Here is a 21,411-nt window from a genome sequence, read left to right as displayed (position 1 = left end):
ACTAGCAGCAACTGTGAGGATGATGTTTCCAGTGGTGTTCAGTGGTCTGTGAACTGGCCTTTCTTCTCTCTGTGTTGTATGTGGTGTGACTGAACATTAAGCTGAACAGATCTTATCATCTGTGTCCGATGACTGACGACTGACACCAGGTCAGATGTTGAAACATTGATGTGTTAATGGTATGAAATAGGGGCTGGGTACCCTAACTGTTCTTACTCATTCCAGTTTTATCGTTGGATCGTGGTCACAGAGACACGGGGTTTTACCATTGGAGTGGGGATTTCTTAACCATGGTAAAGAAAGACTTACTTTCTGTCTCTCTTGTATTTATTGATGCAGATGTTCTCATCCGCGACCAGAGCTCTTAGAGGTGGATTCAATGTTTACAGAGAGAGTTCGCTCTTTGAAACATTCACGTCGCTGTGAGAGCACTCTTAACAAGAATGCTCTTTTGGCATGGTACTGTCTGCTCCTTCTAATGACTTATTCTGGTAACGTCTCCCACAGGGGCATTTGTAACCGCTTTTCTATTAAACATCTTGAGCATAAACTAGGTATAAAACCTTTTAGTAATACTTTGTTCATAGGTTATCACTACGATAGCATTTGTTAAGGCAACACTTCAAAATACTGTAAAAGAAAGTTGTTATGGTGTGTGGAGTGTCAAACTTGTGTAGTTTAAGTATTTGAATGGCCTGCTGAATGAATCCCATTTTTTCTAAACAAGCTGCTTTTTATAACCTTTCAACTATAGCAAAGACAGAATGTTTTTTTAAAAAAAAAAATATATATATTGATAATGCAAGATCAGGAGTGCTTTGCAATAATGTCACACCATGTTCCCTGTGAATCAGTGTCATGAACGTATTCTCTACTCAGAGGGACTTGCTGTAGTGGAGGACTTTTATCTTCACGTTCAGACAGGATATTTTTTAGCATTTTCACTCAACTAATTTAACTCTCTTTTGTGTTAGAGTGGTGTCTCCAAAACAAGAATGTTCAGGTATCTAAAGGAAGTCGTAACAAGTACTACAGTTGCTGGAAATCCCTGTTAAAATGAACCTGAATGGCTTCATGACACATACAAGACACCGTGCTGCCTGCACCAGATGAGGGGGGGGTGGGGACTTAAAGGGTCAGTTCACCCCAAATCAAAAATACATCTTTTTTTTTTTCCCTTTTAGCTGTAGTGCTGTTTATCCATCTAGATTGTTTTTGTGTGAGTTACAGATTTTTGCCAGTATCGGCTGTAAGGATGTCTGCACTCTCTGGAAAATAACGGAACCGGACAGCATTTCACGTGTGGCACTCAGAGTGCCAAAAATGCATTTGAAACTCAACAGCAGTTTCCAGAAATCACGGCTTTGTTACTCAATCCGCAGACCGTGTTGTGAGCAGTTTCATGTAGGAGCTGTTTTCTTTCGACAAATCGACTCCATATCACTGCACAGAAGGAAGCATGCATGGACGAGAGGCTCGTGCTGGAGACGTTAAACATTAATGGTGTCCATAGCTGACCTTTGACATTAGCTGGCTAGTTAGCGTAGTCATCAGCACATGCACGCTTCCTTCTGCACAGTGATACAGAAAGAAGTTTCTACATGAAACTGCTCACAGCAGGGTCTGTGGATTATCTTCAGTAACCTGTTCATGATTTCTGGAAAGAGACATAGCTGTTGGATTTTCAAAAGTAGCGAAATGCCATCTAGTTCCCTTACATCCAAAAATCTGCGACTCACCCCAAATTAATCTAGCAATCTAGATGGATAAATGGCACTACAGGTAACAGGAAGAATATGTATAATTTTTTTTATTTTGGGGTGAACTTTCCCTTTAAACAAAACAGTTTTTTTTGTCAGAGCAGAGGAGGACGAGAGCGCTGTAACAGGGTAGGGTTTTTTTTGTTTTGTTTTGGGTTTTTTTGGTCCTTCATATCTTTAGGTGAATTGCAATACTTGTGTTCATAGTTTCTGGGGTGTCAGGGGTGTTCAGTTTGCAATAAATGGTATATTCTGCTGTGTACAGTTACATCTTTTTTTTTTTTTTTTTGATTACAAAAATTGTTCTTGTTTCTATTCTATTGTTTCTATTTTTGTGTGATGGTTTCAAAAACAACAAAATTATTTTAAAGTGTAAAGGAAATCTTAGTATTTTTCTAGTTTGTCTTAAAATATTGATGCAGGATTTATTCTTTAAATAAATAAATTTATCTGTTTTACTTGCAATTTTAAATGCCTTTTACAGTCTTCTGCCTCCTTTCATGTACACCTTTTGAGAAGAGGAAATGTTTACATTTGTCAATTTTGACAGAATTTACAGGAATCCTGAAAAGTTGGAAGTCTTAAACATTTATATTAATGGCTAACTCAAACAGTGAGATGTGTAACTGTCAGGCTGTTTTTAGGGGAAACAACTTGTAGTTAAGCAGGGTCAGAAGAGGAAGTGGTTACAGCTATGGCTCCAACTCAGGTCTGTGAACTGTGTGCTCGCTTCAGGAAATGTTGATCTGCAACATGAAGCTACTCAAAATGGAGGATATTGTGCAGTCTTAATACAGTAAACAACACTTCATTGGTTTATTACAGGTTTTCTAAAAGGGTGTCAAAAGTTGTGGAAGTTACAGTGCAGTTACAGTGGATATGTTACAGTTTGCAAGGACAGCTGCTTTTCCTAACAGTTTCCTTCAAAGGAAAAAAAAAAATCTGCAGTGTAGATAAGTTGAAAGAAACTTGCAACAAGCAAGTCATATACACAAGACATGTAGGCTGGAAAAATGGATTTTGCGTCGCTTCATTTCTCACGTCACCATATACCAGAGATGTCTGAAACTTTTAGGTTTCTCATGAGTGAAAAACTTTGGCATACATACTCAAAATGATTTTCTAATTTTAAATAAGCATTTTTCAGCAACATTTCATTCATTTTCTAGCCTTCTGGAATGATAGAAATGTACAGAATTAACATCTAAAATGTGACAAAAGGTGATATTGTTTGAGAAAATATCGTCTATAACTTGTAGCCCAGTCCAGACCTACTGATGTGGCAGAAGAGCGTCATGGCAAAACACATTCCCAAGACCTGTCAACAAGCGACACAAAAACAGCTGTAAGACACCACAGGAGCAACACGTTGCTTTGTGTTTGCCACAGAAGGAGCATTAATACCTCCTCATAGCAAATCCGATATTTCCGCTAATTTAAATTACAGCATTTTGAGTTTTAGTTGTAATTTTTTTTTTTTTTTTTAAATGAGCATATTTGGATAGCAAGAAGTCTATAAGGGGGGAATATTTTCCACCAACCCCTTAAAGAAAATGTCTAGGTCTTCACAAAACAAGCAAAATTCTCCAGTATGTTAACTAATCTGGTGCTAATCTTGTCAGCTAGACATTACACTAGAATTGTGTGATGTTTAGTGCTTGGCATGGGGGGGCATGCAGAAACCAGATCCAGATTGATGAGAACAGAACTGGGGGCAGTAAGACCTGAAGGAAGTTTAGGTAGTCAGTATCTGTAAAAGTGGCGTCAACACAAATGCCAAAACCCAAGGTTTCCCATCACAGATCACTGTTATTCACTTCACTTGTCAGTGGTCTCTGTTGTGGCTGATTGGTGTAATTACTCAGTTTACCTCGATGATGCAGAAGACAATGACAGAAATCCCAGTGGTTAGGAAATTATCTTCAAACAAGTTCTTCAACGTTTGCAGACAGCCCTGCAAACAAAGAGCAAAGCGTTTTAAGAAACTGCAAGCAACCTTTTGGTGCACGCATGACCCTGACATCTGCACAAGTCTTAATCCAAGTTGTTCACATGGGTCACGCTGTGTCTACCTTTGGCTTGTAGATGGGCGTTCCGCTGCAATCGTTCAAGCAGCAAGACCGAGGCACCGCCGCCCCCCAGTCTGACGCGTTGACGACTCCACAGCAATCAAACTGAAACAAAAAAATATATAACAGACTGAGATGAGACTAAGGTCTGCAGTCAATTGTGTAACAAGATGATGTCAGTAAGTCTCTGGTCTGATGCGCTTACCTGGTTCTGAACCAGATCCCACTCACTTATCACATCTGTCGTATTTCCTGTCTTTCCTTTTGCCTTTTCCAAACCCTTAATGAGATCTTCTTTCACCAGATTAGAGATCTAAATAGTAAGGTGAGATTTGCACATTATACATAATGCGTATGTGTGTGTTTATCAGAATAACATGGAGTATGGATGGATGTGACCCTACCTCTCCCTCGTACATGAGTAGCAAGCATGCTGCAGTCAACTCCACCAGCATCAGGAGGAATAGCAGCAGGAAAAACTGTAAGCAGAGAAGGTTATATTTTACAACAGCTTATTTCTACTTTTTGATAAATAATTCATTAAAATAGTACAGGACAACATAATATTTACAAAAATTAAAGGTAAATTCATCTTTCTTACCAGTTCAGTCCTGAAACCCATAAACACAACAACATGGCTCAAGATACTGATGATCCAGTGACCCAAGAAACGTAAGCAGACAATCAGATGGTTTCAAAAAACAGATGTGAGTTAAACTTATTCGGAAGAGAAAATAAACTGATCCTAAAATTATGACCCAAGCCTTCACACACACAACACACACAAATGCCAAACTTAGTTCCACAAGCTTCAGGACTTCAGGACACGCACATAAAACAAATCTCTGGGACTGCATACTTCCACCTTCATAACATTGCAAAAATCAGACATGTCCTTTCTTTAGATGCTGCTGAGAAGCTCATTCATGCTTTTGTTACCTCTAGGCTGCATTACTGTAACTCTCTTTTGTCAGGATGCCCTAAAAAGTCCCTCAGGACTCTGCAGCTCATTCAGAACTCTGCAGCTCGTGTCCTGACTAAAACTAAGAGGCGTGACCACATTTCACCTGTGCTGGCCTCTCTACATTGGCTTCCAGTAAAATTTAGAGTAAAATTTAAGATCCTCCTCCTAACCTACAAAGCCCTGCATGGCATGGTCTGACACCATCATATATCACTGATCTCATTGAACCATATCAGCCCTCTAGGGTGCTGCGTTCCTTAAATTCAGACTTACTGGTAATACCACGAATCTCCAAATGTAAATATGGAGCCAGGGCCTTCAGTTATCAAGCTCCTCTTCTGTGGAACCAATTACCAGCCTGGGTTCGAACAGCAGACACCCTCTCTATGTTTAAGAGTAGACTTAAAACCCTCCTTTTTGACAAAGCCTATAGTTAGACCAACCCCCAGTTATGCTGCTATAGGTTTAGATTGCTGGGGGAGATCCTTAGACACCGAGCTTTCAGAGCAGGGGGACTCACTCATCATCACCATCACCAGTACAGTACTAACTCGCCCTCTCCCCCGGAGCTCTTATCTTTTCTCAGCACTTCCCAGCATGTTGCTGGATTCAGAATCTCCTACCCCGCCCTCCTGAGGTCTGGTACAGCTGCTGGATCCTGAGCCCTCTATGGCCCTGCCTACTGCACTGATAGTGCTGCTGGATCCAGAACCATCTCCATGGCCCTGCCTGGATCCTGCTGCTCCTGCTCTGCACTGTTCTCTCTATCCTCCCTGTCTCTCTCTCTCTCTCTTTTCTCTCTATCTCCCCCCTCCTGTCTCTCTTCATTTCCCTGTCTCTCCTCTCCCCCCTCTCCCTCCCAGGCGGTCACAGCAGAAGGTCGTCTACACTGAATCTGGTTCTGCTTGAGGCTTCTGCCTGTTAGAAGGAAGTTTTTCCTCACCACTGTCGCCATATGCTTACTCAGTGTGGGGTTTTGCCCTGAGACCTGTTTTTCTCTGATTCTCTTCTTTTCTTGAATGTGTTGTTTACATACCTGTAAAGTGTCTTGAGATGACTCTGTTATGAATTGGCACTTTAAATAATTTTTGATAATACATTTTAATAATTATTAATTATAATAATTTGAATTGAACTGAAAAACTTCTGTTCTTTAATTGTACATGCTTCCTGTAAACACTCCATATCTATTTCAGAGAGATGCAGAAAACTTGTCCATATGTTTGTTTGTTGTTACTTCCAGTCTGGATATTGCAATCAGTTTGCAAAAATAATCTCTGGAGACTCTCCTGCTAATCCAGAATGAACGTCCAGCTGAACATGTACTTTTAAGAGATTTTTTCCTATATATAGCTTCTCTACACTGGCCACCTGTGAAATCCAGAATAGAATTTCAAATCCTTCTTATCACATACAAAACCCTTAATGGCCAGGCATCATCATATGTAAAGAGCTCAGAGTACCCCATCATCCAACAATGCTACGTTCCAATTGTCACACAATGACTAAAATGTCAGAGTTGCCCAAAACAGAGTGAAGCTTCAATTGCTGACACTGAGAAGTTAGCAGATGCACTAGAACAACAACAAAACCAGCTGGAGAACCCAGGGGTGCTGTGTGTGTCATACCGTCAAGAGGAGGCAACGGTTCTCCTTCAGAGCACCGAGGAACCCCAGGAAAGACACACAAGTGATGATGATGCCACTGATCAGCAGCATGTTGGACGTGTTGAAACTGGCCAAGTTTGGGGTGAGTGCAGCCATCCTGAAGTTCACCATCAGGTACACACCAAGACTCAGCACGGCCACACCACACATCTGACAGGAGAGGGAAATCTTGTATCTTTTACACCATTCGGTCCAATCCAAAGCTTTAGTAGTTATATAGTTATAGAGTTATTACACAAAACCTATTAGTTTAAAAAAATACCGCACGTGAAGTTCATTTACCTGATAGTGCAGTATATCAGTTAAAGCTTTCTACATGTGATATCTCCAAAACTGTAACTCGCACCAAAACAATCTCGATGGATAAATAGCAAAGCAGGTGAGAGGAATAATCTTGATTTTGGGGTGAACTTACTGTTTAATTGGCAGAATCTGCATATTTAAACATTAACCACTTACCCAGCACTTTTTTCCAGCTACTAGTTTAGACATTGTTGACAGCTAACTAGTTTTTACACAGTCTTAACGAAAGCAGGTGGTATTCTGGTACATTATATAGACAAAAGTATTGGGACAATTGATCGTTACACCAAAGGGGATTTTGGAGACATTGCATTCTAAGTGCATGAACATTGTTGTGGAGTTGGTCCCCCACTTATGGCTGTGGGAGCTTGCACTCTTCTGGGAAGGCTTTCTGCTGGATTTTGGAGCATTTGTGGGGTCAAGCACCGATGTTGGACGGTGGGGTCTGGCTTGTGTTCTTCCCCAGGCTGTTGTGACAGGGTTGGAGGTATAGCATTGTCTAAAATGTCTTTGTATGCTTACAATACTACATTATGACCCTGGGTCATAACATGAAGCGTGAACATTTTTCTTCACTGGAAATGAGGGGCCAAGCCCAACTGCTGAAAAATAGCCCAATACCACACCTGAATTCAATAACAAAGAGGTGTCCCAATACCTTTGTCTATATAGTGTATGCACATTCATCAAAGAATATTTTCTGATACCAGTTAAGTAAAATCATACCCCCAAAAATCATACCCTCAACAACCATAGAGGGACTCCGTCGTTGATCAAACTAATAACATAGACCATAATGACCTCAGAATGTGGTGCTAGATGATACTTACAAAGCAAAGGAGGTTGGCGGCACACATTGTGATCTTTAAACATTTGAGGCAGCCTTGAGCCATTCTGTAATACCTCTGATCAAAGCTGCAACAGGAAACAAACAAAGCATCATATATTTCATCCAATATGAACAGAGAAAACCAATAGTGGATCTGCAAAAGCAGTATATTATTTAGGAAGCCAGTGGTTATGGTTAGGGTAAATCTATGTAATGTCACCAAAAGTGACCAAAGGCTGGTAGGCATAGTTACACTCACCTCATGATATATAGCCACAGGTAGAATAGGTCTGACTAACTGTTAATCTTTAAATCTCTATCATAGCTAAGCTGCTATAGGCCTATGCTGCCGGGGGACACAAACATGATCCACCAAGCAGTTTCCCCTCCTCCTTCTCCTCTTCTATCCTCTCCCCTCATCAGATTAACATGCAGTTCATTATTTTATGTCACTAACTGTGTGTCCAGTTCTCCTCGTAGTCTTGTGTCTCTCCCTCCCTCTCTCTCTCTCTCTCTCTGTATCTTTCTGCAGGTATCTCTCCATCCAGATCTTCAAGTTGAACTGTAGCCGGCTCTATGACCAACCCAATGTGTATTGTTGACATCTGCCTGTCATTCTTCTGTGTACCGACTATGGGCGGGGTGGTTCTCCCTACGGGCCGAAATCGAACTGATAGGATAGTGATTCTCAACATCACATAAAAAATACATGAATGTTACAGCAGTTCATTATAATTTCATTATTCTAATTTCAGTCTTGTGAAATGTTAAAATCATATTGAGGTGGTATCAAAAGTGAAACTAAACAGTTGAGATTTTGTTTTACTTGTCTTTCTAGTAATGTCACTCTCATGTTGTTAATTGCTTTCCTGCCTGTACAACATCCATTGCACGTCTGCCCGTCCTGGGTGAGGGATCCCTCCTCTGTTGCTCACCCTGAGGTTTCTTCCATTTTTTCCTGTTAAAGGTTTTTCTGGGAGTTTTTCCTTAGTCGATGTGAGGGTCGAAGGGCAGAGGATGTTGCTGATGTTATGTTAAGCCCTTTGAGACAAACTGCTTGTAAAAATGGGCTGTACAGACAAAGTTGACTTGACTTGACTTGACTTGTTTGAGTGTGTCTTAACGCTAACAACATGTCATAGTCACACAGTGGGGAAGAGATACTGACATCTTATTTCCTGTGTTTCCCCTCTCAGGGAGTGTGCGTCTAAAACAACGTGTATAAGATATTACTTTTATGAAAAGTAAAGTGTTGATCTATTTAGAACTGATCTATGCAGTAAGAATGAATTAACAAAAAGTAACAATTGAAATTTATTTTCTAATTTTAGCTATTTTTATGTGTTTAACATTACTAAAACAAACTACAGCTGCCATATTTTGTTTCTCAATAAGTATGTATATTATTGGGTCTTGTTTTTTTATAAATATTCTCTCAAATACAGATGAGAAATAAAGTTCAGTCTTACCTGTTTGGGAGAATAATCCGCTTGGCCTTGTTGAGTTGTTTTTAAAGAACTTTACTGATGCTTCCACTTCCCCTTCTCACAGGCTGTGGACCGTGTAGCGCTTCATGGGGCTTTCAGCACCTCCTTCTCACTTCCTCTTTCTCAGCATTAGTAACATGGAAAATCTGTGACTGTGAAAGTGCAGCAGGGACCAACCCAAAATAGCAGCTGCAAAGACCCGTGTCTAGACAAGATGTACATTCAGAAATAAAGCCCACTCTAAAACTGGCCAAGAGCTTTAACCCTGTTGTAACCCATGTTACGGGTCAATTTGACCCGTGTTAAAGTTTGAAGATTAAGAAAAAATAGTTAAAAGTATTTTTTCAGTATGAAATTTCTGCTTGCCCTAACTCCCAGGAGTCGACGGACGCCCCGGCGCGTCCTTGTCACGTGACCGATTTAAGATGACGTAGCTGCAAGACGCAGCATCGCTGAGTCTCGGTTTTGATTTGAGTCAAAAGTGGGCACTTCAAACTATATACAAGTTTTTAAATTTTCTTAATATGTCAAGTAAAACCCGAGTTATGATAAACAATACACGCGATGTTTTTTCCTGAGCACTGTCGCCACGTTTGGTGCGAGTTTTATGCAAGAAAACGCTGTAAACACCGGCTCGTTGTAAGGAAACATGACACCCTCTTTCCTATTGGTGAAGAAATACACCACAGGAACCAATCAGAATGTGTGATTGGCCACACATGGCATTTTGTTGCTAGGGAAAAGTTGTGGGAGAAACGGCAGCGAACGAGAGGTTGTGAACGGCGAGAGCGCTTTTTGAGATATGATTTATGACATTTGGCGTGTTTGGAGTGTAGTTTAGCGTAGTTAGTGTGTAGTGCAGTGTGTTTAGTGTGTAGTTTAGTCATTTTTCTGGTCTTTGGAGTTACAAATAACTTGTGGTGTATTTTATTGTGACACTGATTGTGTTGTGCCATAGCTGTACTGTACATTACTGTACAATAAAACGCCTGACGCATTTCCTGCATTTTAGGGTGAATAGTTGTAAATAACTTCTTGTCTGCTAAATTTGCACATAATTTTTTTAAATTTACAATTTATATTTTTATATTTTATACAGTATGTCAAAATGAAAAATTAACAGTAAAGTCACACTTGAGAGGTTGTTCTGAAAAAAATGATACCAAACAAGGCAAGGTAAAACATTTTTAAGTTGAAGTATAAAGGTAAAAAAGTATAACAATTAAACAGATGACTCCAGAGGGTTAATTAGAGTAATCAACATGTAACATGAAAATGGTTCATCTCACACATTTGCAACCACCTCCTGCATGTTTATATCACATAGATGCTGTTTGGGTCAATCTGACCCAGCAGTCAAACTGGGAGTAAAGGGTGTCAGAAAAGTGAAAATGAAAGTGGTGAAACATTGAACATATATTTTTTTTTTTTAATGAAAAACGACTGAATTATCCTAATTGAAGCATTATCAGTGAGAGGTAAGGAACACCATTACACTAAATATTGACAAAATAGTGAGTAATGGAGTTTCTAATCAAATATTAAAGATGCTTATTAGGATTTTTTTTATTTTCAGACTTCTTTTGGATTATAAAATATGCACCAGGTCAAATTGAAACATGGCATAAACTTTCATTGTTATGCTGATGACACTCAGCTGTGCTTATCCTTAAAGCCTGAAGAAACAGAGCCGTTAACCAGACTCCAGGCATGTCTTAAGGACATAAAGGACTGGATGACCTGATCATATCGCCCCCATCTTAGCTTCTCTTCACTGGCTTCCGGTAAAATTCAGAACAGACTTTAAAATTCTCCTACTTACATATAAGGCCCTAAATGGACTAGCCCCATCATACCTGCAGGATCTAATAGTCCCATATATTCCCAATAGAACACTCAGATCACAGAGTGCAGGTTTACTTGCAGTTCCCAGAATTCATAAAAGTAGAACGGGAGGACAAGCCTTTAGCTATCAGGCACCCCTGCTGTGGAACCAGCTGCCAATCTGGGTTCGACAGGCAGACACCACCTCCACTTTTAAGACTAAACTTAAAACCTTTCTGTTTAGTAAAGCATATAGTTAGCACCAAATAAAGTGTGTAGGGCTGGTAGGCATAGTTTCACTCACCTCATGATATATAGCCACAGGTAGAATAGGTCTGACTAACTGTTAATCTTTAAATCTCTATCATAGCTAAGCTGCTATAGGCCTACGCTGCCGGGGGACACAAACATGATCCACCAAGCAGTTTCCCCTCCTCCTTTTCCTCTTCTATCCTCTCCCCTCGTCAGATTAACATGCAGTTCATTATTTTATGTCACTAACTGTGTGTCCAGTTCTCCTCATAGTTTTGTGTCTCTCCCTCCTTTTCTCTCTCTCTCTCTATATATATATATTTTGTTTTCTGCAGGTATCTCTCCATCCAGATCTTCATGTTGAACTGTACCCGGCTCTATGACCAACCCAAAGTCTACTGTTGACATCTGCCTGTCATTCTTCTGTGCACCGACTATGGGCGGGGTGGTTCTCCCTTGCGGGCCGAAATTGAACTGAATAGAATTGATAGGACAGTGATTTTCAACAGCACATAAAAAATACATGAATGTTACAGCAGTTCATTATAATTTCATTATTATAATTTCAGTCTTGTGAAATGTTAAAATCATATTGAGGTGGTAGCAAAAGTGAAACTAAACAGTTGAGATTTTGTTTTACTTGTCTTTTTAGTAATGTCATTTCTCATGTTGTTAATTGCTTTCCTGCCTGTACAACATCCATTGCACGTCTGCCCGTCCTGGGTGAGGGATCCCTCCTCTGTTGCTCACCCTGAGGTTTCTTCCATTTTTTCCTGTTAAAGGTTTTTCTGGGAGTTTTTCCTTAGTCGATGTGAGGGTCGAAGGGCAGAGGATGTTGCTGATGTTATGTTAAGCCCTTTGAGACAAACTGCTTGTAAAACTGGGCTATACAGACAAAGTTGTCTAGTCTTGTCTTTTTAATAAAGCAAAATTACAAAAGCTATCACAAGCAGATTGGATTCAGGCAAGGCTCCCCTGTTTACTGAGGTTGAAATGGGAATTACAAATTGTTGGTGTAGAACAGGGTGCGGTTGCCATTTCACATGAAAAAGAACAAAGTAGTGTTCCATCATCCTGGCAACATCTCAAACATCTTGCTTTCCATCTCAGTCAGATTTAGAAGCACTTGTCTGTTCCTCTGAAATCAGCAGATCAGCTTATTGTCTTTGACTTTTTGTTGAAGGCAGGTGAGACTGAGTCCTGATTTGCATGTCCTCAGGCTGGGACTTGTATTATGCGTCATCATGGCCATGGCTCTTGATGAAAACTCACTTCACTATTTTACACCAAAATGTCCATCCTGCTTGTAGTATCCTTTACTTTATAGATAAATCATTCAAATCCCCCCATCCTGCTGATGCATCCTGCTGATTTTAAATTTACTTTCCTCAGTGTCGTCCATGTGAGGTCCTGAGAGATGTATGTTCCAAGGAGTTTGAACTCACTGACCCTCTCCACCTTAACTCCTTTGATAGACCCCATTTTTGTTATCTGATTTTTGGACTCAAGTATTCTGCCTCTGGGGCTCCACTTTCATTCTGCCTAACAGTAGGATTCATCCTCTGTAAAACATGAGTGTCCATACAAAATTTCCTGGAAGTTCGTTCAGCTAGGTTGGATATTTCAGTCTGGAGAGTGGTGGTCTTTGGTAGTTTTAGGGGTTAATATGTAGTAATATACTATAATATAATTGGTGTGATTATTAATCATCTGTAAAAGCTTTGATCTCCTTGTCCCCTTGATAGCATAAAAACTTTTCTCAGTTCAACCTTCAACATCTGATGGTCAGAAATAACTTTATTTTAACATGGCAACAAATATTTTCATCTCACTTTCATACTGCATAGAAAACTGAATCTGCTGGACTTTTTACATTCAGTCTTTCCAAAATGTTAGCCTTCTACCAGCACAACTTAAAGAGAAGAATATTTCCATAAAATAGTGCATGTTATCACTACCCAACACTTTGTTCACTAAATATTCATAATTAAATATTCTAAATCAGTCTACATTAATAAGTTTGCGTTTAACATGTCACACGTCACCACAAACTGAAAATAAGGATTTCACTTTTAAAGGGAGAATCTCACAGTCAATATTCTAACATAACTACTCACTATAAAACGAAAAGCAGCATCACACATCACTGAAAACATTTAGATTATAATGCCACTATAACAGTAACACTACTCTTTTTCCCTTCCAGACATAAAAACTTAAAGCAATGAGTCACTATGGGTCAAAACCACATGAGCTCTGTAACCACAGTGATTAACAAGGATAAACAACTCTTAAAAAAAAAAAAAAAATGTTGTAATGTTCTAATTCTAGTATAGTGTCAATGTTAGGTAGCTCTGGGTCTAAGTCACTATCACACTACAACAGTGTTAATGCTCATGAATATCATTATATTGTACAGCTTGACATTACAAACGCCACTCACAAGGTCTATTACTAACCACCAGTCACCAGACCACTGTCCATAAAGAGATGCATGAATGACTGATTGGTAGGTTCATTAGGTGAATCACAGTATTTTGTTCCTACATGATAAAAGAGTCAACAAACAATCTTCTGTTGAAGTTCAATAACCATACATGGCTGGGGACGCCCTGCTCACTCAGTTGGTGTGCCATGTAAAAAAACTGAGTCCTTTCAGCAGCAACATGGGTACAACTCCAGTTCAAAACCTTTACTATTTATTTACAAAAATCACTTAAGTTTATTAGTCTGTATGTTAAATATCTAATAACTGTAATTAACTGAATACAGATAAAAGGTTTTGCAAATAATTGCACTTGTTTTTGTTTAAATTTCTACACAGTATCCCATCTTGGAAATGAGAAGAAGACATTAAAGGTCCAGTCATTATGAGTAACTGACTGATGTCCAGTGTTGTCTTGTGAAATGCACAGGTGTATAATGAATAACATTAATAACGTTTGCATTTCAGGTAATTGTGCTGGAGCAGCTCTTTCATTACCTTTGTGCACTGCATTGTTGGAAAAAAAATCTTTACAGAGTAAGTTTACAGACTGAAAAACTGAAGTATGTCATAATGTAGATAAAACTTAGGACCCAGCTAAAATGTCTGCAACAATGGAAAGGAATTGCCAAATGAAGAATTACATGAAGATAGAACAACATCTGCCTTCAACACCTAAACAAGTTACGTTGTCAGGAAAATGACATGGTACTGCTGTTTAAATAAGAATCACATTCATGATATATATTCAAACTACAGGGTTTTGCACTAATGAAAAACACATTATTATAGTCACTGTTCACATTACACAGATATCACTACTTTGAAAGAGGAGAAAACCCTTCATCATCGGACAGAATTGTGGACACATAAAACACACCTATACATGCTGTTTTATGTCCCAAAAACACTGAAATGAACAATGGTGCTTTATGGATGGTGGGGACCATAGAACTGACCACAAAAGTTTCGCTGCGTATTATTACGACATACAACAGTAAAAGACTGTAGTGCATTTTTAAGTTTAGTGTAATGTGCTTATAAAAAAATGTCAGTCTTTCCAAGGCTCTTGTAGTGGTACCATTCCATAAATGTTGTGGAGCTGTGACCATACATTCAATAAATGTGTCTTTAAAAAAACAACAACAAAAAAAACCTTAAAACTATAAATTGACCAATCAAATGAAAACTAGCTGTTACAGAACTGTTTAAAATCACTAAAATTTACAGGAAACAATGAGAAACTATTAAAACTACCTCCTTTTACTGGAAGGTTTAGTCTTTCTTCAGTGTCTTTGAGCAAGATGCTGACTTGACTGCCAACTATATCAGCAATGCATTTGTGATGAAAGCTCACTGAATTCGTCAAAGGATCCCACAAATGCCGCACTGAAATGTGCGTGTTGTGGACCGTGGTCAGCAGCCCTGACAGACTGTCACGGCCGAGGACTTTGCGGGGGATTCTTCGACCGGTGTGGAGCTCGGATTTGAATTTCCTCATCCTGTGAAAGAAAAAGTCAGCACTGTCTGAAAAAAGTAAGCAGTGATGATTATGTTGATTCGAAACATAAGTAAAGCATGTTGGTTTTTACATACTGTTTCAGCAGTGTCCGCCGTCTCCTCTCCTTCAGTGTGTTCACTGCCAGGGGTGAAGGCCTCAAAGTCAGAGAGTGCACTTTCCACTGCCTCCTCATCACAGTCTGTCTGGTATTCATCTGACAGTTTCTCTGAAAGCAGGAAAAAAAAAACCCCAAAAAAACAGGATACACATGAGCACCCTTTTTAATTTCATTTTTAAATTGAATAAACATTTGAAATATATTTTCCCACTTGAAAGCATAATCAGGATGAACATAAGGTCATCAGTAAATCAAACCATCAGAATTTCAAAGCTTCACAGATAAATTTTTAAGATTTTATAATATTTATTTGTATATATTCTATGAATACATTGTGATGCATTGGTTTGCAATATGAGTATTTTACTGACAACTAACCATCGATCAAGGCATTCTTGACAGGTTCAATTCTTGACACTATCTCTGCCAGGTCAGTGAAGGAGGCATTTGGACAGGTGACCACCTGAAAGACAAATTGCATCATTCTGAAGACTTTAAATCAGCTTAAATTTCTGTTTATTCTCACTCTTTTGGATCAGAGTGCAAACCTCAATACAGACATGCCAATATTATACTCATGCTCGCCATCTGCAGTATCATGACAGGCCTTTTCACATAACCCAGACTGATTCAATCTACTGTAAAGTTAGCACACTCATGACTGAGTGGAAGTGTGTTTGAATGCACAGTACGTAGCAATAAGCAACAGATTTTAACCGTGCCTTCTCCAATGTTTGAGCAGGTCAGGCTATCTGGCCAACTATTCTCATATTTCAACACATTCTGAAATGGGGCCACAGAAAATTCAGAACAACATGATCATAGCTTTCAAAATGCCCTTCCAGGTCAGTGGTAGTGCCTATAGCTTACACTCACATGGCCAGTTTTGGTCTTGTAGAACTCTTCCTGATGTCTGTCCTTTAGCATGCTGTCCACCACACCACTGCGCTGCCACACATCGAACAACGTCTTTCCATGCTGATATCCCACTTCCTACAGCCAAAATGAGGGTTTGAGGGAAATTCCAAACTTGCAGATGGAAAACACACTGGAAATAGCTTTGAGGAACAGAGGAGAAACTCACAGAGATCTCATCAAACTTGCCAAAATCTAGTGTGCCATAATGGTCAATGGGAGGTCGGATGTACTCGCAGTATTCACTATCTTTGACCAGTTCCAGCTGCCGCACACAACAGACGTATGCAAGCCGGGTTTGGATCTCTGCCATGTTCAGAACCTGGATGGTGAAATTACATCATAGTTGAGTTTAAGGGAGCTGTGAATGTCATTACTGATTTTCAGTATCCCATATTTTATAATGCTCACATAGATTCAATTTCAATTCAGTTCAATTCAATTTATTCTTATAGCGCCAATTCACAACAAAAGTTATCTCACGACGCTTTATAATTAGAGCAGGTCCTGACCATAGTCTTTCATTAAATTTTGTAATACAGAGAGCCCAACATTCCCCCATGAGCAAGCACTTGGCGACAGTGGCGAGGAAAAACTGCCCTTTAGAAGGCAGAAACCTCGGAGCAGACCCCAGCTCAAGATGGGCGGCCATCTGCCTTGTGACCGGTTGGGTTGAGAGAGAGGGAGAGAGAGAGAGAGAGAGCAGGAGAGCAAGAGAGAGGGAGAGAGAGAGGGAGAGGGAGAGGGAGAAGGGGGTAGGGGTGGGGGTGTTTGGTGAGAGAAGGAGCACACAAACAGATGTGTAGCAACAGCAATAATACCAGAAGTACTGGAACTAAAAATAATGATAATGATGAAGTATACAGAAGACACTGTGGTGATTATGATAACAGTATTAGTAACAATAATATTGGTAGCAGCTGCAGCAGAGTAGTAATAGAATTAAAATAGATTATGACTAAACCTAAACAGTAGTAATCGCAGTAAGTTTCGAGCAGGGCCGCAGCAGGAGGTTCCCACGACTCATGGGAACCTGAGAGACGAAAAAGCACAAGGATTCCAGGGAAGAAGTTGAGTTAGTAATATGCATTAATGGGTCATGAATGTGTGCGGAAGGAGAGGGAGAGGAAGAAAGAGCTCAGTGCGTCATGGGAGGGCCCCCGGTAGTCTAAGCCTATAGCAGCATAACTAGGGGCCGGCCTAGGCCAGCCCTAACTATAAACTTTATCAAACAGGAAAGTTTTTAGTCTACTTTTAAACTTAGAGAGGGTGTACGCCTCCCGGACCGAAACCGGAAGATGGTTCCATAGTAGAGGAGCTTGATAACTAAAGGCTCTGGTTCCCAATCTACTTTTGAGGACTCTAGGAACCACAAGCAGCCCTGCATTTTGGGAACGCAAAGCTCTGGTGGGATAATAGGGAACTATCAGCTCTTTAGGCAGTTTTTCCTCGTCACTGTCACCAAGTGCTTGCTCAAGGGGAATGTTGGGCTCTCTGTATTACAATTTAATTAAAGAGTTTGGTCTAGACCTGCTCAAACTGGAAAGTATCATAAGATAAATTCTGTTGTGAATTGGCGCTATATAAATAAACTGAATTGAATTGAAATGAATTTAAGATAGGATGGTGCCTGGTTGAGGGCTTTATATGTGAGGAGAAGAACTCTATCCAGGACTTCATGGCTAATTTTTGAGTATGGATGATGCATCATTAACATGAACAAATTGAGATCGATGTGATAAATAGGACTGAAACCAGCTTAATGCAGTTCCTTTAATGCCAATTAAGTGCTTCAATCTGTGTAATAAGACAGACGACTTAAACCTGTCAATAAAATAAGTTCAGTTAAAGATTATTTTCCCACTTAATCATATTTTCTGCATTTTTTTGATAAACGGCCACCAGAATGACAGAGGGCATTTGACATGAAAGTTTACCTTGACTTTCTCAGCCAGAGGGTTGAAGCGTTTCCATAAGAGCCACCAGCCATTCAGGGAGTCACCATAGTTGGTCAGGTTGGTTTCATCCTGACTTCCAACATCAATTGCTATCACAACCTTGGCCCCCATGGAGCGAGCCACATCAGCTAGACACCAAAATGAGGAAAACAAATCTAGGTATCTAGGTATTAAAGGCTCTGATAACCTGTTTCTCCATCAGGTTCTTCTTATGAGCAATGATATCTGACAGAATGACAAAACTTTCTCCTGAAGATGAAGAACTATTTTGGTAATTTCACAAAAGATTTATCTGTTTGGACTTTGCCTATGTGAAGCTTCATATTGGACTGTACCTGTTTTTCCCCACTAAATAATTATTATCTGAACGATTTGTTCATTTTAGGCTTTTTAGTGTCTGACCATTAGTCTCCATGTTTGAAAGAACATAACAATTTTACTTTCCCTGAAGAAACTGAATTTCAGCACTGAGTGTCCTAGAAGAACAGAACCCTCTTCTGGTTAACTGCAGTAATACAGCAATTACAACTGCTTACAATGAGTTGTTACACAGCGTATAGGCTGCATGAGGCAGGTAGACTCTGAGAAAGGGTCATCTGTTCAAGTGTGTTTAACCAATGGTGGAAAAATATTCAGATCCTTTTATTAAAAGCACTGTGAAAATCTACCATGTTCTGTCTTCAGTAAGTTCTGCATTCAAAGCCTTACATAAGCAGTAAAATGTTCCTTGCCAGTATTTTAGTATTATATCTAATGTTTTTGGATTAATATCACTGCTGCATTAATGTGCATGTTGCATTTTACTGCTGCAGATGTTTAAGGTTGACAACTGATTTATTATAAATTGTTGTCCAGCTCATATCATCATTCATATCATCATGTGTTTTGGGGCCAGCCGTGGCCTAGAGGTTGGAGAAGCGGCTTGTGATCAGAGGGTCACCGGTTCGATTCCCCCACCGGACGGGTGTGGTGGAGTGATTAATGTGAAAAATGCCCTCCATTTCAGCTGGCTGATGTGCCCTTGAGCAAGGCACTTAACCGCTCAATATGCTCCCCGGGCGCTTGATGCTGCCCACTGCTCCTGTGTGTGTTTCACTGCATGTAATTTGCCGGGTGTTGATGGGTCAAATGCAGAAGACGAATTCAGTGTGTGTATGTAAAAATATATATACTGTCAATAAAGCTGATTCTTCTTCTTCTTGTAACATGTTTGAGCAGGTGTTCCTGTATGTTGTTATGGAAGATATAATTTCCATTCATACGAAGCACAGGGAGTCACAGCCAGTGTTTCTCACCAGGCAGGTTGTTGATGTACCCTCCATCCATGAGTAAGTGTCCATCTTTGGGATCACAGAGAGGTGGCAGGTAACCAGACAGCGACATACTGGCCCGGATATATCGCCACAACGAGCCTGCGGAGGACAGACAAGAGCTGGGTTAACCGTACAAATCATATTGCTGCCCATGTTTTTAATGCCCACCATTCAACCATTAATTTCAGTCAAAAGGTCCCAACTATTTTTTTAAGAAATGTTCCAATGCCATTTTTTGTCCTTTCTGATACTGATCCTGATAGCTGAACTTTGCGTATCAGCCAACATCAAGTACAGGTCTGATGCCAGCGCATTAAAATCTGACTCAATACCCAATTGTGGATGTTACGGATATTGGCTATTTGTGCAGTAAAATAATTTGTGTAAACATGTATGGGGCAACTAATTCCAGCTTTTTGGTCAGTATCAGAGGGATTTTTTGGTATTGGAAAAATGTGTTCTCAGAGTGGATTCCAGAAATGTAAACTAATACATATCTGAAAAACTTCAATAAAGAGGATATTTTTAAAATAAAAAAAAAAAAAAAAAAAAAAATGAGTTCAAAGTTGTACGGACCATCAGTATGAACTCTCATGGTGGAAGCTGTGATATCTGTTGTAATGTTGAAGTACGGCAGCCACAGGTCCTAGAAAAAGGAGAAAGCAGAAAAAACTAGAATTACCACATCACAGTGGTATGCTTCTGCTCAGCAGTCAAGCTGCAGTTTACATCCACGTCTGTCCTGACTCTAATATATACAGTGACTGTTAGAGAGCTTCTTCATAATGCAGCAGCAATCGCATCAAGCTCAATATCATCAAAACCAATGAGCTTGTGGTGGACTGCAGTACTTGATATGTGGATGTTGCTGTAAAAAAGCTACAAATTCTAACACATGGATGCTTCAGTCGCATCTGCAGAGAAGATCTACACAATCAGCATAGTTTCAAGGTGTGCTGGTCTGTTCCTGAATTATGGTGTGGAATAATAGACAGAAAAGTGTTTTTGCATAACATTCTGAAAATGTCAGAATTCTGTCCTGTTAAACATCTATATGAAATTTTCTAGTAATTCATGCATGAATTCTTGAGTTCTGGCTAAAAACCTGTTTTGTGGGTTCACGGTGACTGTTTTCTAATCAGTTTATCTTTGACTCCAAGTGGACATTAGTACCAAACTTAAAGAATTTCCCCGTGAACATGCATGAAAATGTGACGACCAGTGGATGGACAACCTGAAAACATAATGCCTCCAGTGACGGCTGTCGCCAGTGTGGAGGCTGTTGGATTATACATGCACAGCAGAGCTGATAGATCTTACCTGTTAAATGGGTTGGAAAAATATCAATCTAATCTAAGTCCAATAATTCCTTCTGTCTCACTGCCTAGCTCTTATTTTGTTGTATTTTCTGATAATTAGTTTAGTCTAATAATTAGAAATCTTACCTCTATCTGCTTGCCCTTGAAGATGGAGCTAATGCTGGAGTTAAACGAAGCACCAGAAAACATGGAGGTAACAGGGTAGGTCAGATCCAACATCTTCTTGAAGTAAGAGGTCATATCCTGAGAAAGGAAGCACGTTACAAACCAAAGTGAATCAAGTGTCCATTGATAGGTAAGGAACAAACTTTCCCAACAAAAACAAAAAAACATTTTACTGCTTTTCCTTGTCTTCAGTATAATGTCAACACACCATGGCCCACTCACGGGCCCGGACCCTCATGCGACTGTTGCTCTTCTCCTCGGCGTACAGCGCTCCCATCAAGGAGCCGATGGATGTGCCACCCACCATATCAATAGGGATCCCTGCCTCATTAAGTGCACGCAGGATGCCGACCTGAGAGCAACCCCTGAAAAGACAGTCGTCCATCAAACATGTCGCACACAATCACACTATCAACAACGTTCATTTTAACAAGTCCATCAGTTCGACTTCATTCCAGACTGAAGATTCTGTCTGTCGTGAT

At 39.8% G+C, this 21,411-nt stretch overlaps 2 protein-coding genes across 11 annotated transcripts in view; both read right to left on the bottom strand.

Annotated features, from left to right (window-relative positions):
* Positions 1–781: 781 nt before the first annotated feature.
* Positions 782–9,378, bottom strand: zgc:64051 (leukocyte surface antigen CD53). The gene is made up of 8 exons (XM_046386050.1): positions 9,062–9,378; positions 7,594–7,678; positions 6,422–6,610; positions 4,234–4,308; positions 4,035–4,142; positions 3,833–3,934; positions 3,631–3,714; positions 782–3,078 (listed from the first exon to the last, which is right to left on the bottom strand). Exons 2-8 carry the CDS (start codon positions 7,654–7,656, stop codon positions 3,007–3,009), a joined length of 693 nt encoding a protein of 230 aa, XP_046242006.1. The 5' UTR covers positions 7,657–7,678; positions 9,062–9,378; the 3' UTR covers positions 782–3,006.
* A 3,556-nt stretch (positions 9,379–12,934) lies between these two features.
* pnpla7b (patatin-like phospholipase domain containing 7b) overlaps positions 12,935–21,411 on the bottom strand; it is a 29,397-nt gene continuing 20,920 nt past the window's right edge. For 9 of the 10 annotated variants that reach the window (XM_046386032.1, XM_046386034.1, XM_046386035.1 and 6 more), the window contains 10 exons: positions 21,138–21,294; positions 20,891–21,007; positions 20,022–20,091; positions 19,428–19,544; positions 18,112–18,260; positions 16,344–16,496; positions 16,136–16,252; positions 15,638–15,722; positions 15,237–15,367; positions 12,935–15,142 (listed from right to left, as the gene is read on the bottom strand). In XM_046386032.1, the coding sequence (XP_046241988.1) occupies positions 15,077–15,142; positions 15,237–15,367; positions 15,638–15,722; positions 16,136–16,252; positions 16,344–16,496; positions 18,112–18,260; positions 19,428–19,544; positions 20,022–20,091; positions 20,891–21,007; positions 21,138–21,294 (1,162 nt within the window). In that variant the 3' untranslated portion in view covers positions 12,935–15,076. Of the gene's footprint in view, positions 15,143–15,236; positions 15,368–15,637; positions 15,723–16,135; positions 16,253–16,343; positions 16,497–18,111; positions 18,261–19,427; positions 19,545–20,021; positions 20,092–20,890; positions 21,008–21,137; positions 21,295–21,411 lie in introns of those variants that run through there. The other variant, XR_006843140.1, reaches the window with a different exon arrangement.

The sequence above is a fragment of the Scatophagus argus genome, chromosome 4 (genome assembly GCF_020382885.2).
Source record: "Scatophagus argus isolate fScaArg1 chromosome 4, fScaArg1.pri, whole genome shotgun sequence".
In the NCBI taxonomy this organism is placed as follows: Eukaryota; Metazoa; Chordata; class Actinopteri; family Scatophagidae; genus Scatophagus; species Scatophagus argus.
Note: the sequence above shows the minus strand (reverse complement) of the source record. Positions and strands in the feature narration are given on the sequence as shown.

What these genes read in the sequence shown, in the direction of transcription:
- zgc:64051 (XM_046386050.1), bottom strand. Translation starts at nt 7,656, where the DNA reads ATGGCTCAAGGCTGCCTCAAATGTTTAAAGATCACAATGTGTGCCGCC. An exon ending in CCGCCAACCTCCTTTGCTTT is followed by an intron (nt 6,611 to 7,593) that starts GTAAGTATCATC and finishes CTCTCCTGTCAG; the next exon opens with ATGTGTGGTGTGGCCGTGCT. An exon ending in ACCGTTGCCTCCTCTTGACG is followed by an intron (nt 4,309 to 6,421) that starts GTATGACACACA and finishes CTCTGCTTACAG; the next exon opens with TTTTTCCTGCTGCTATTCCT.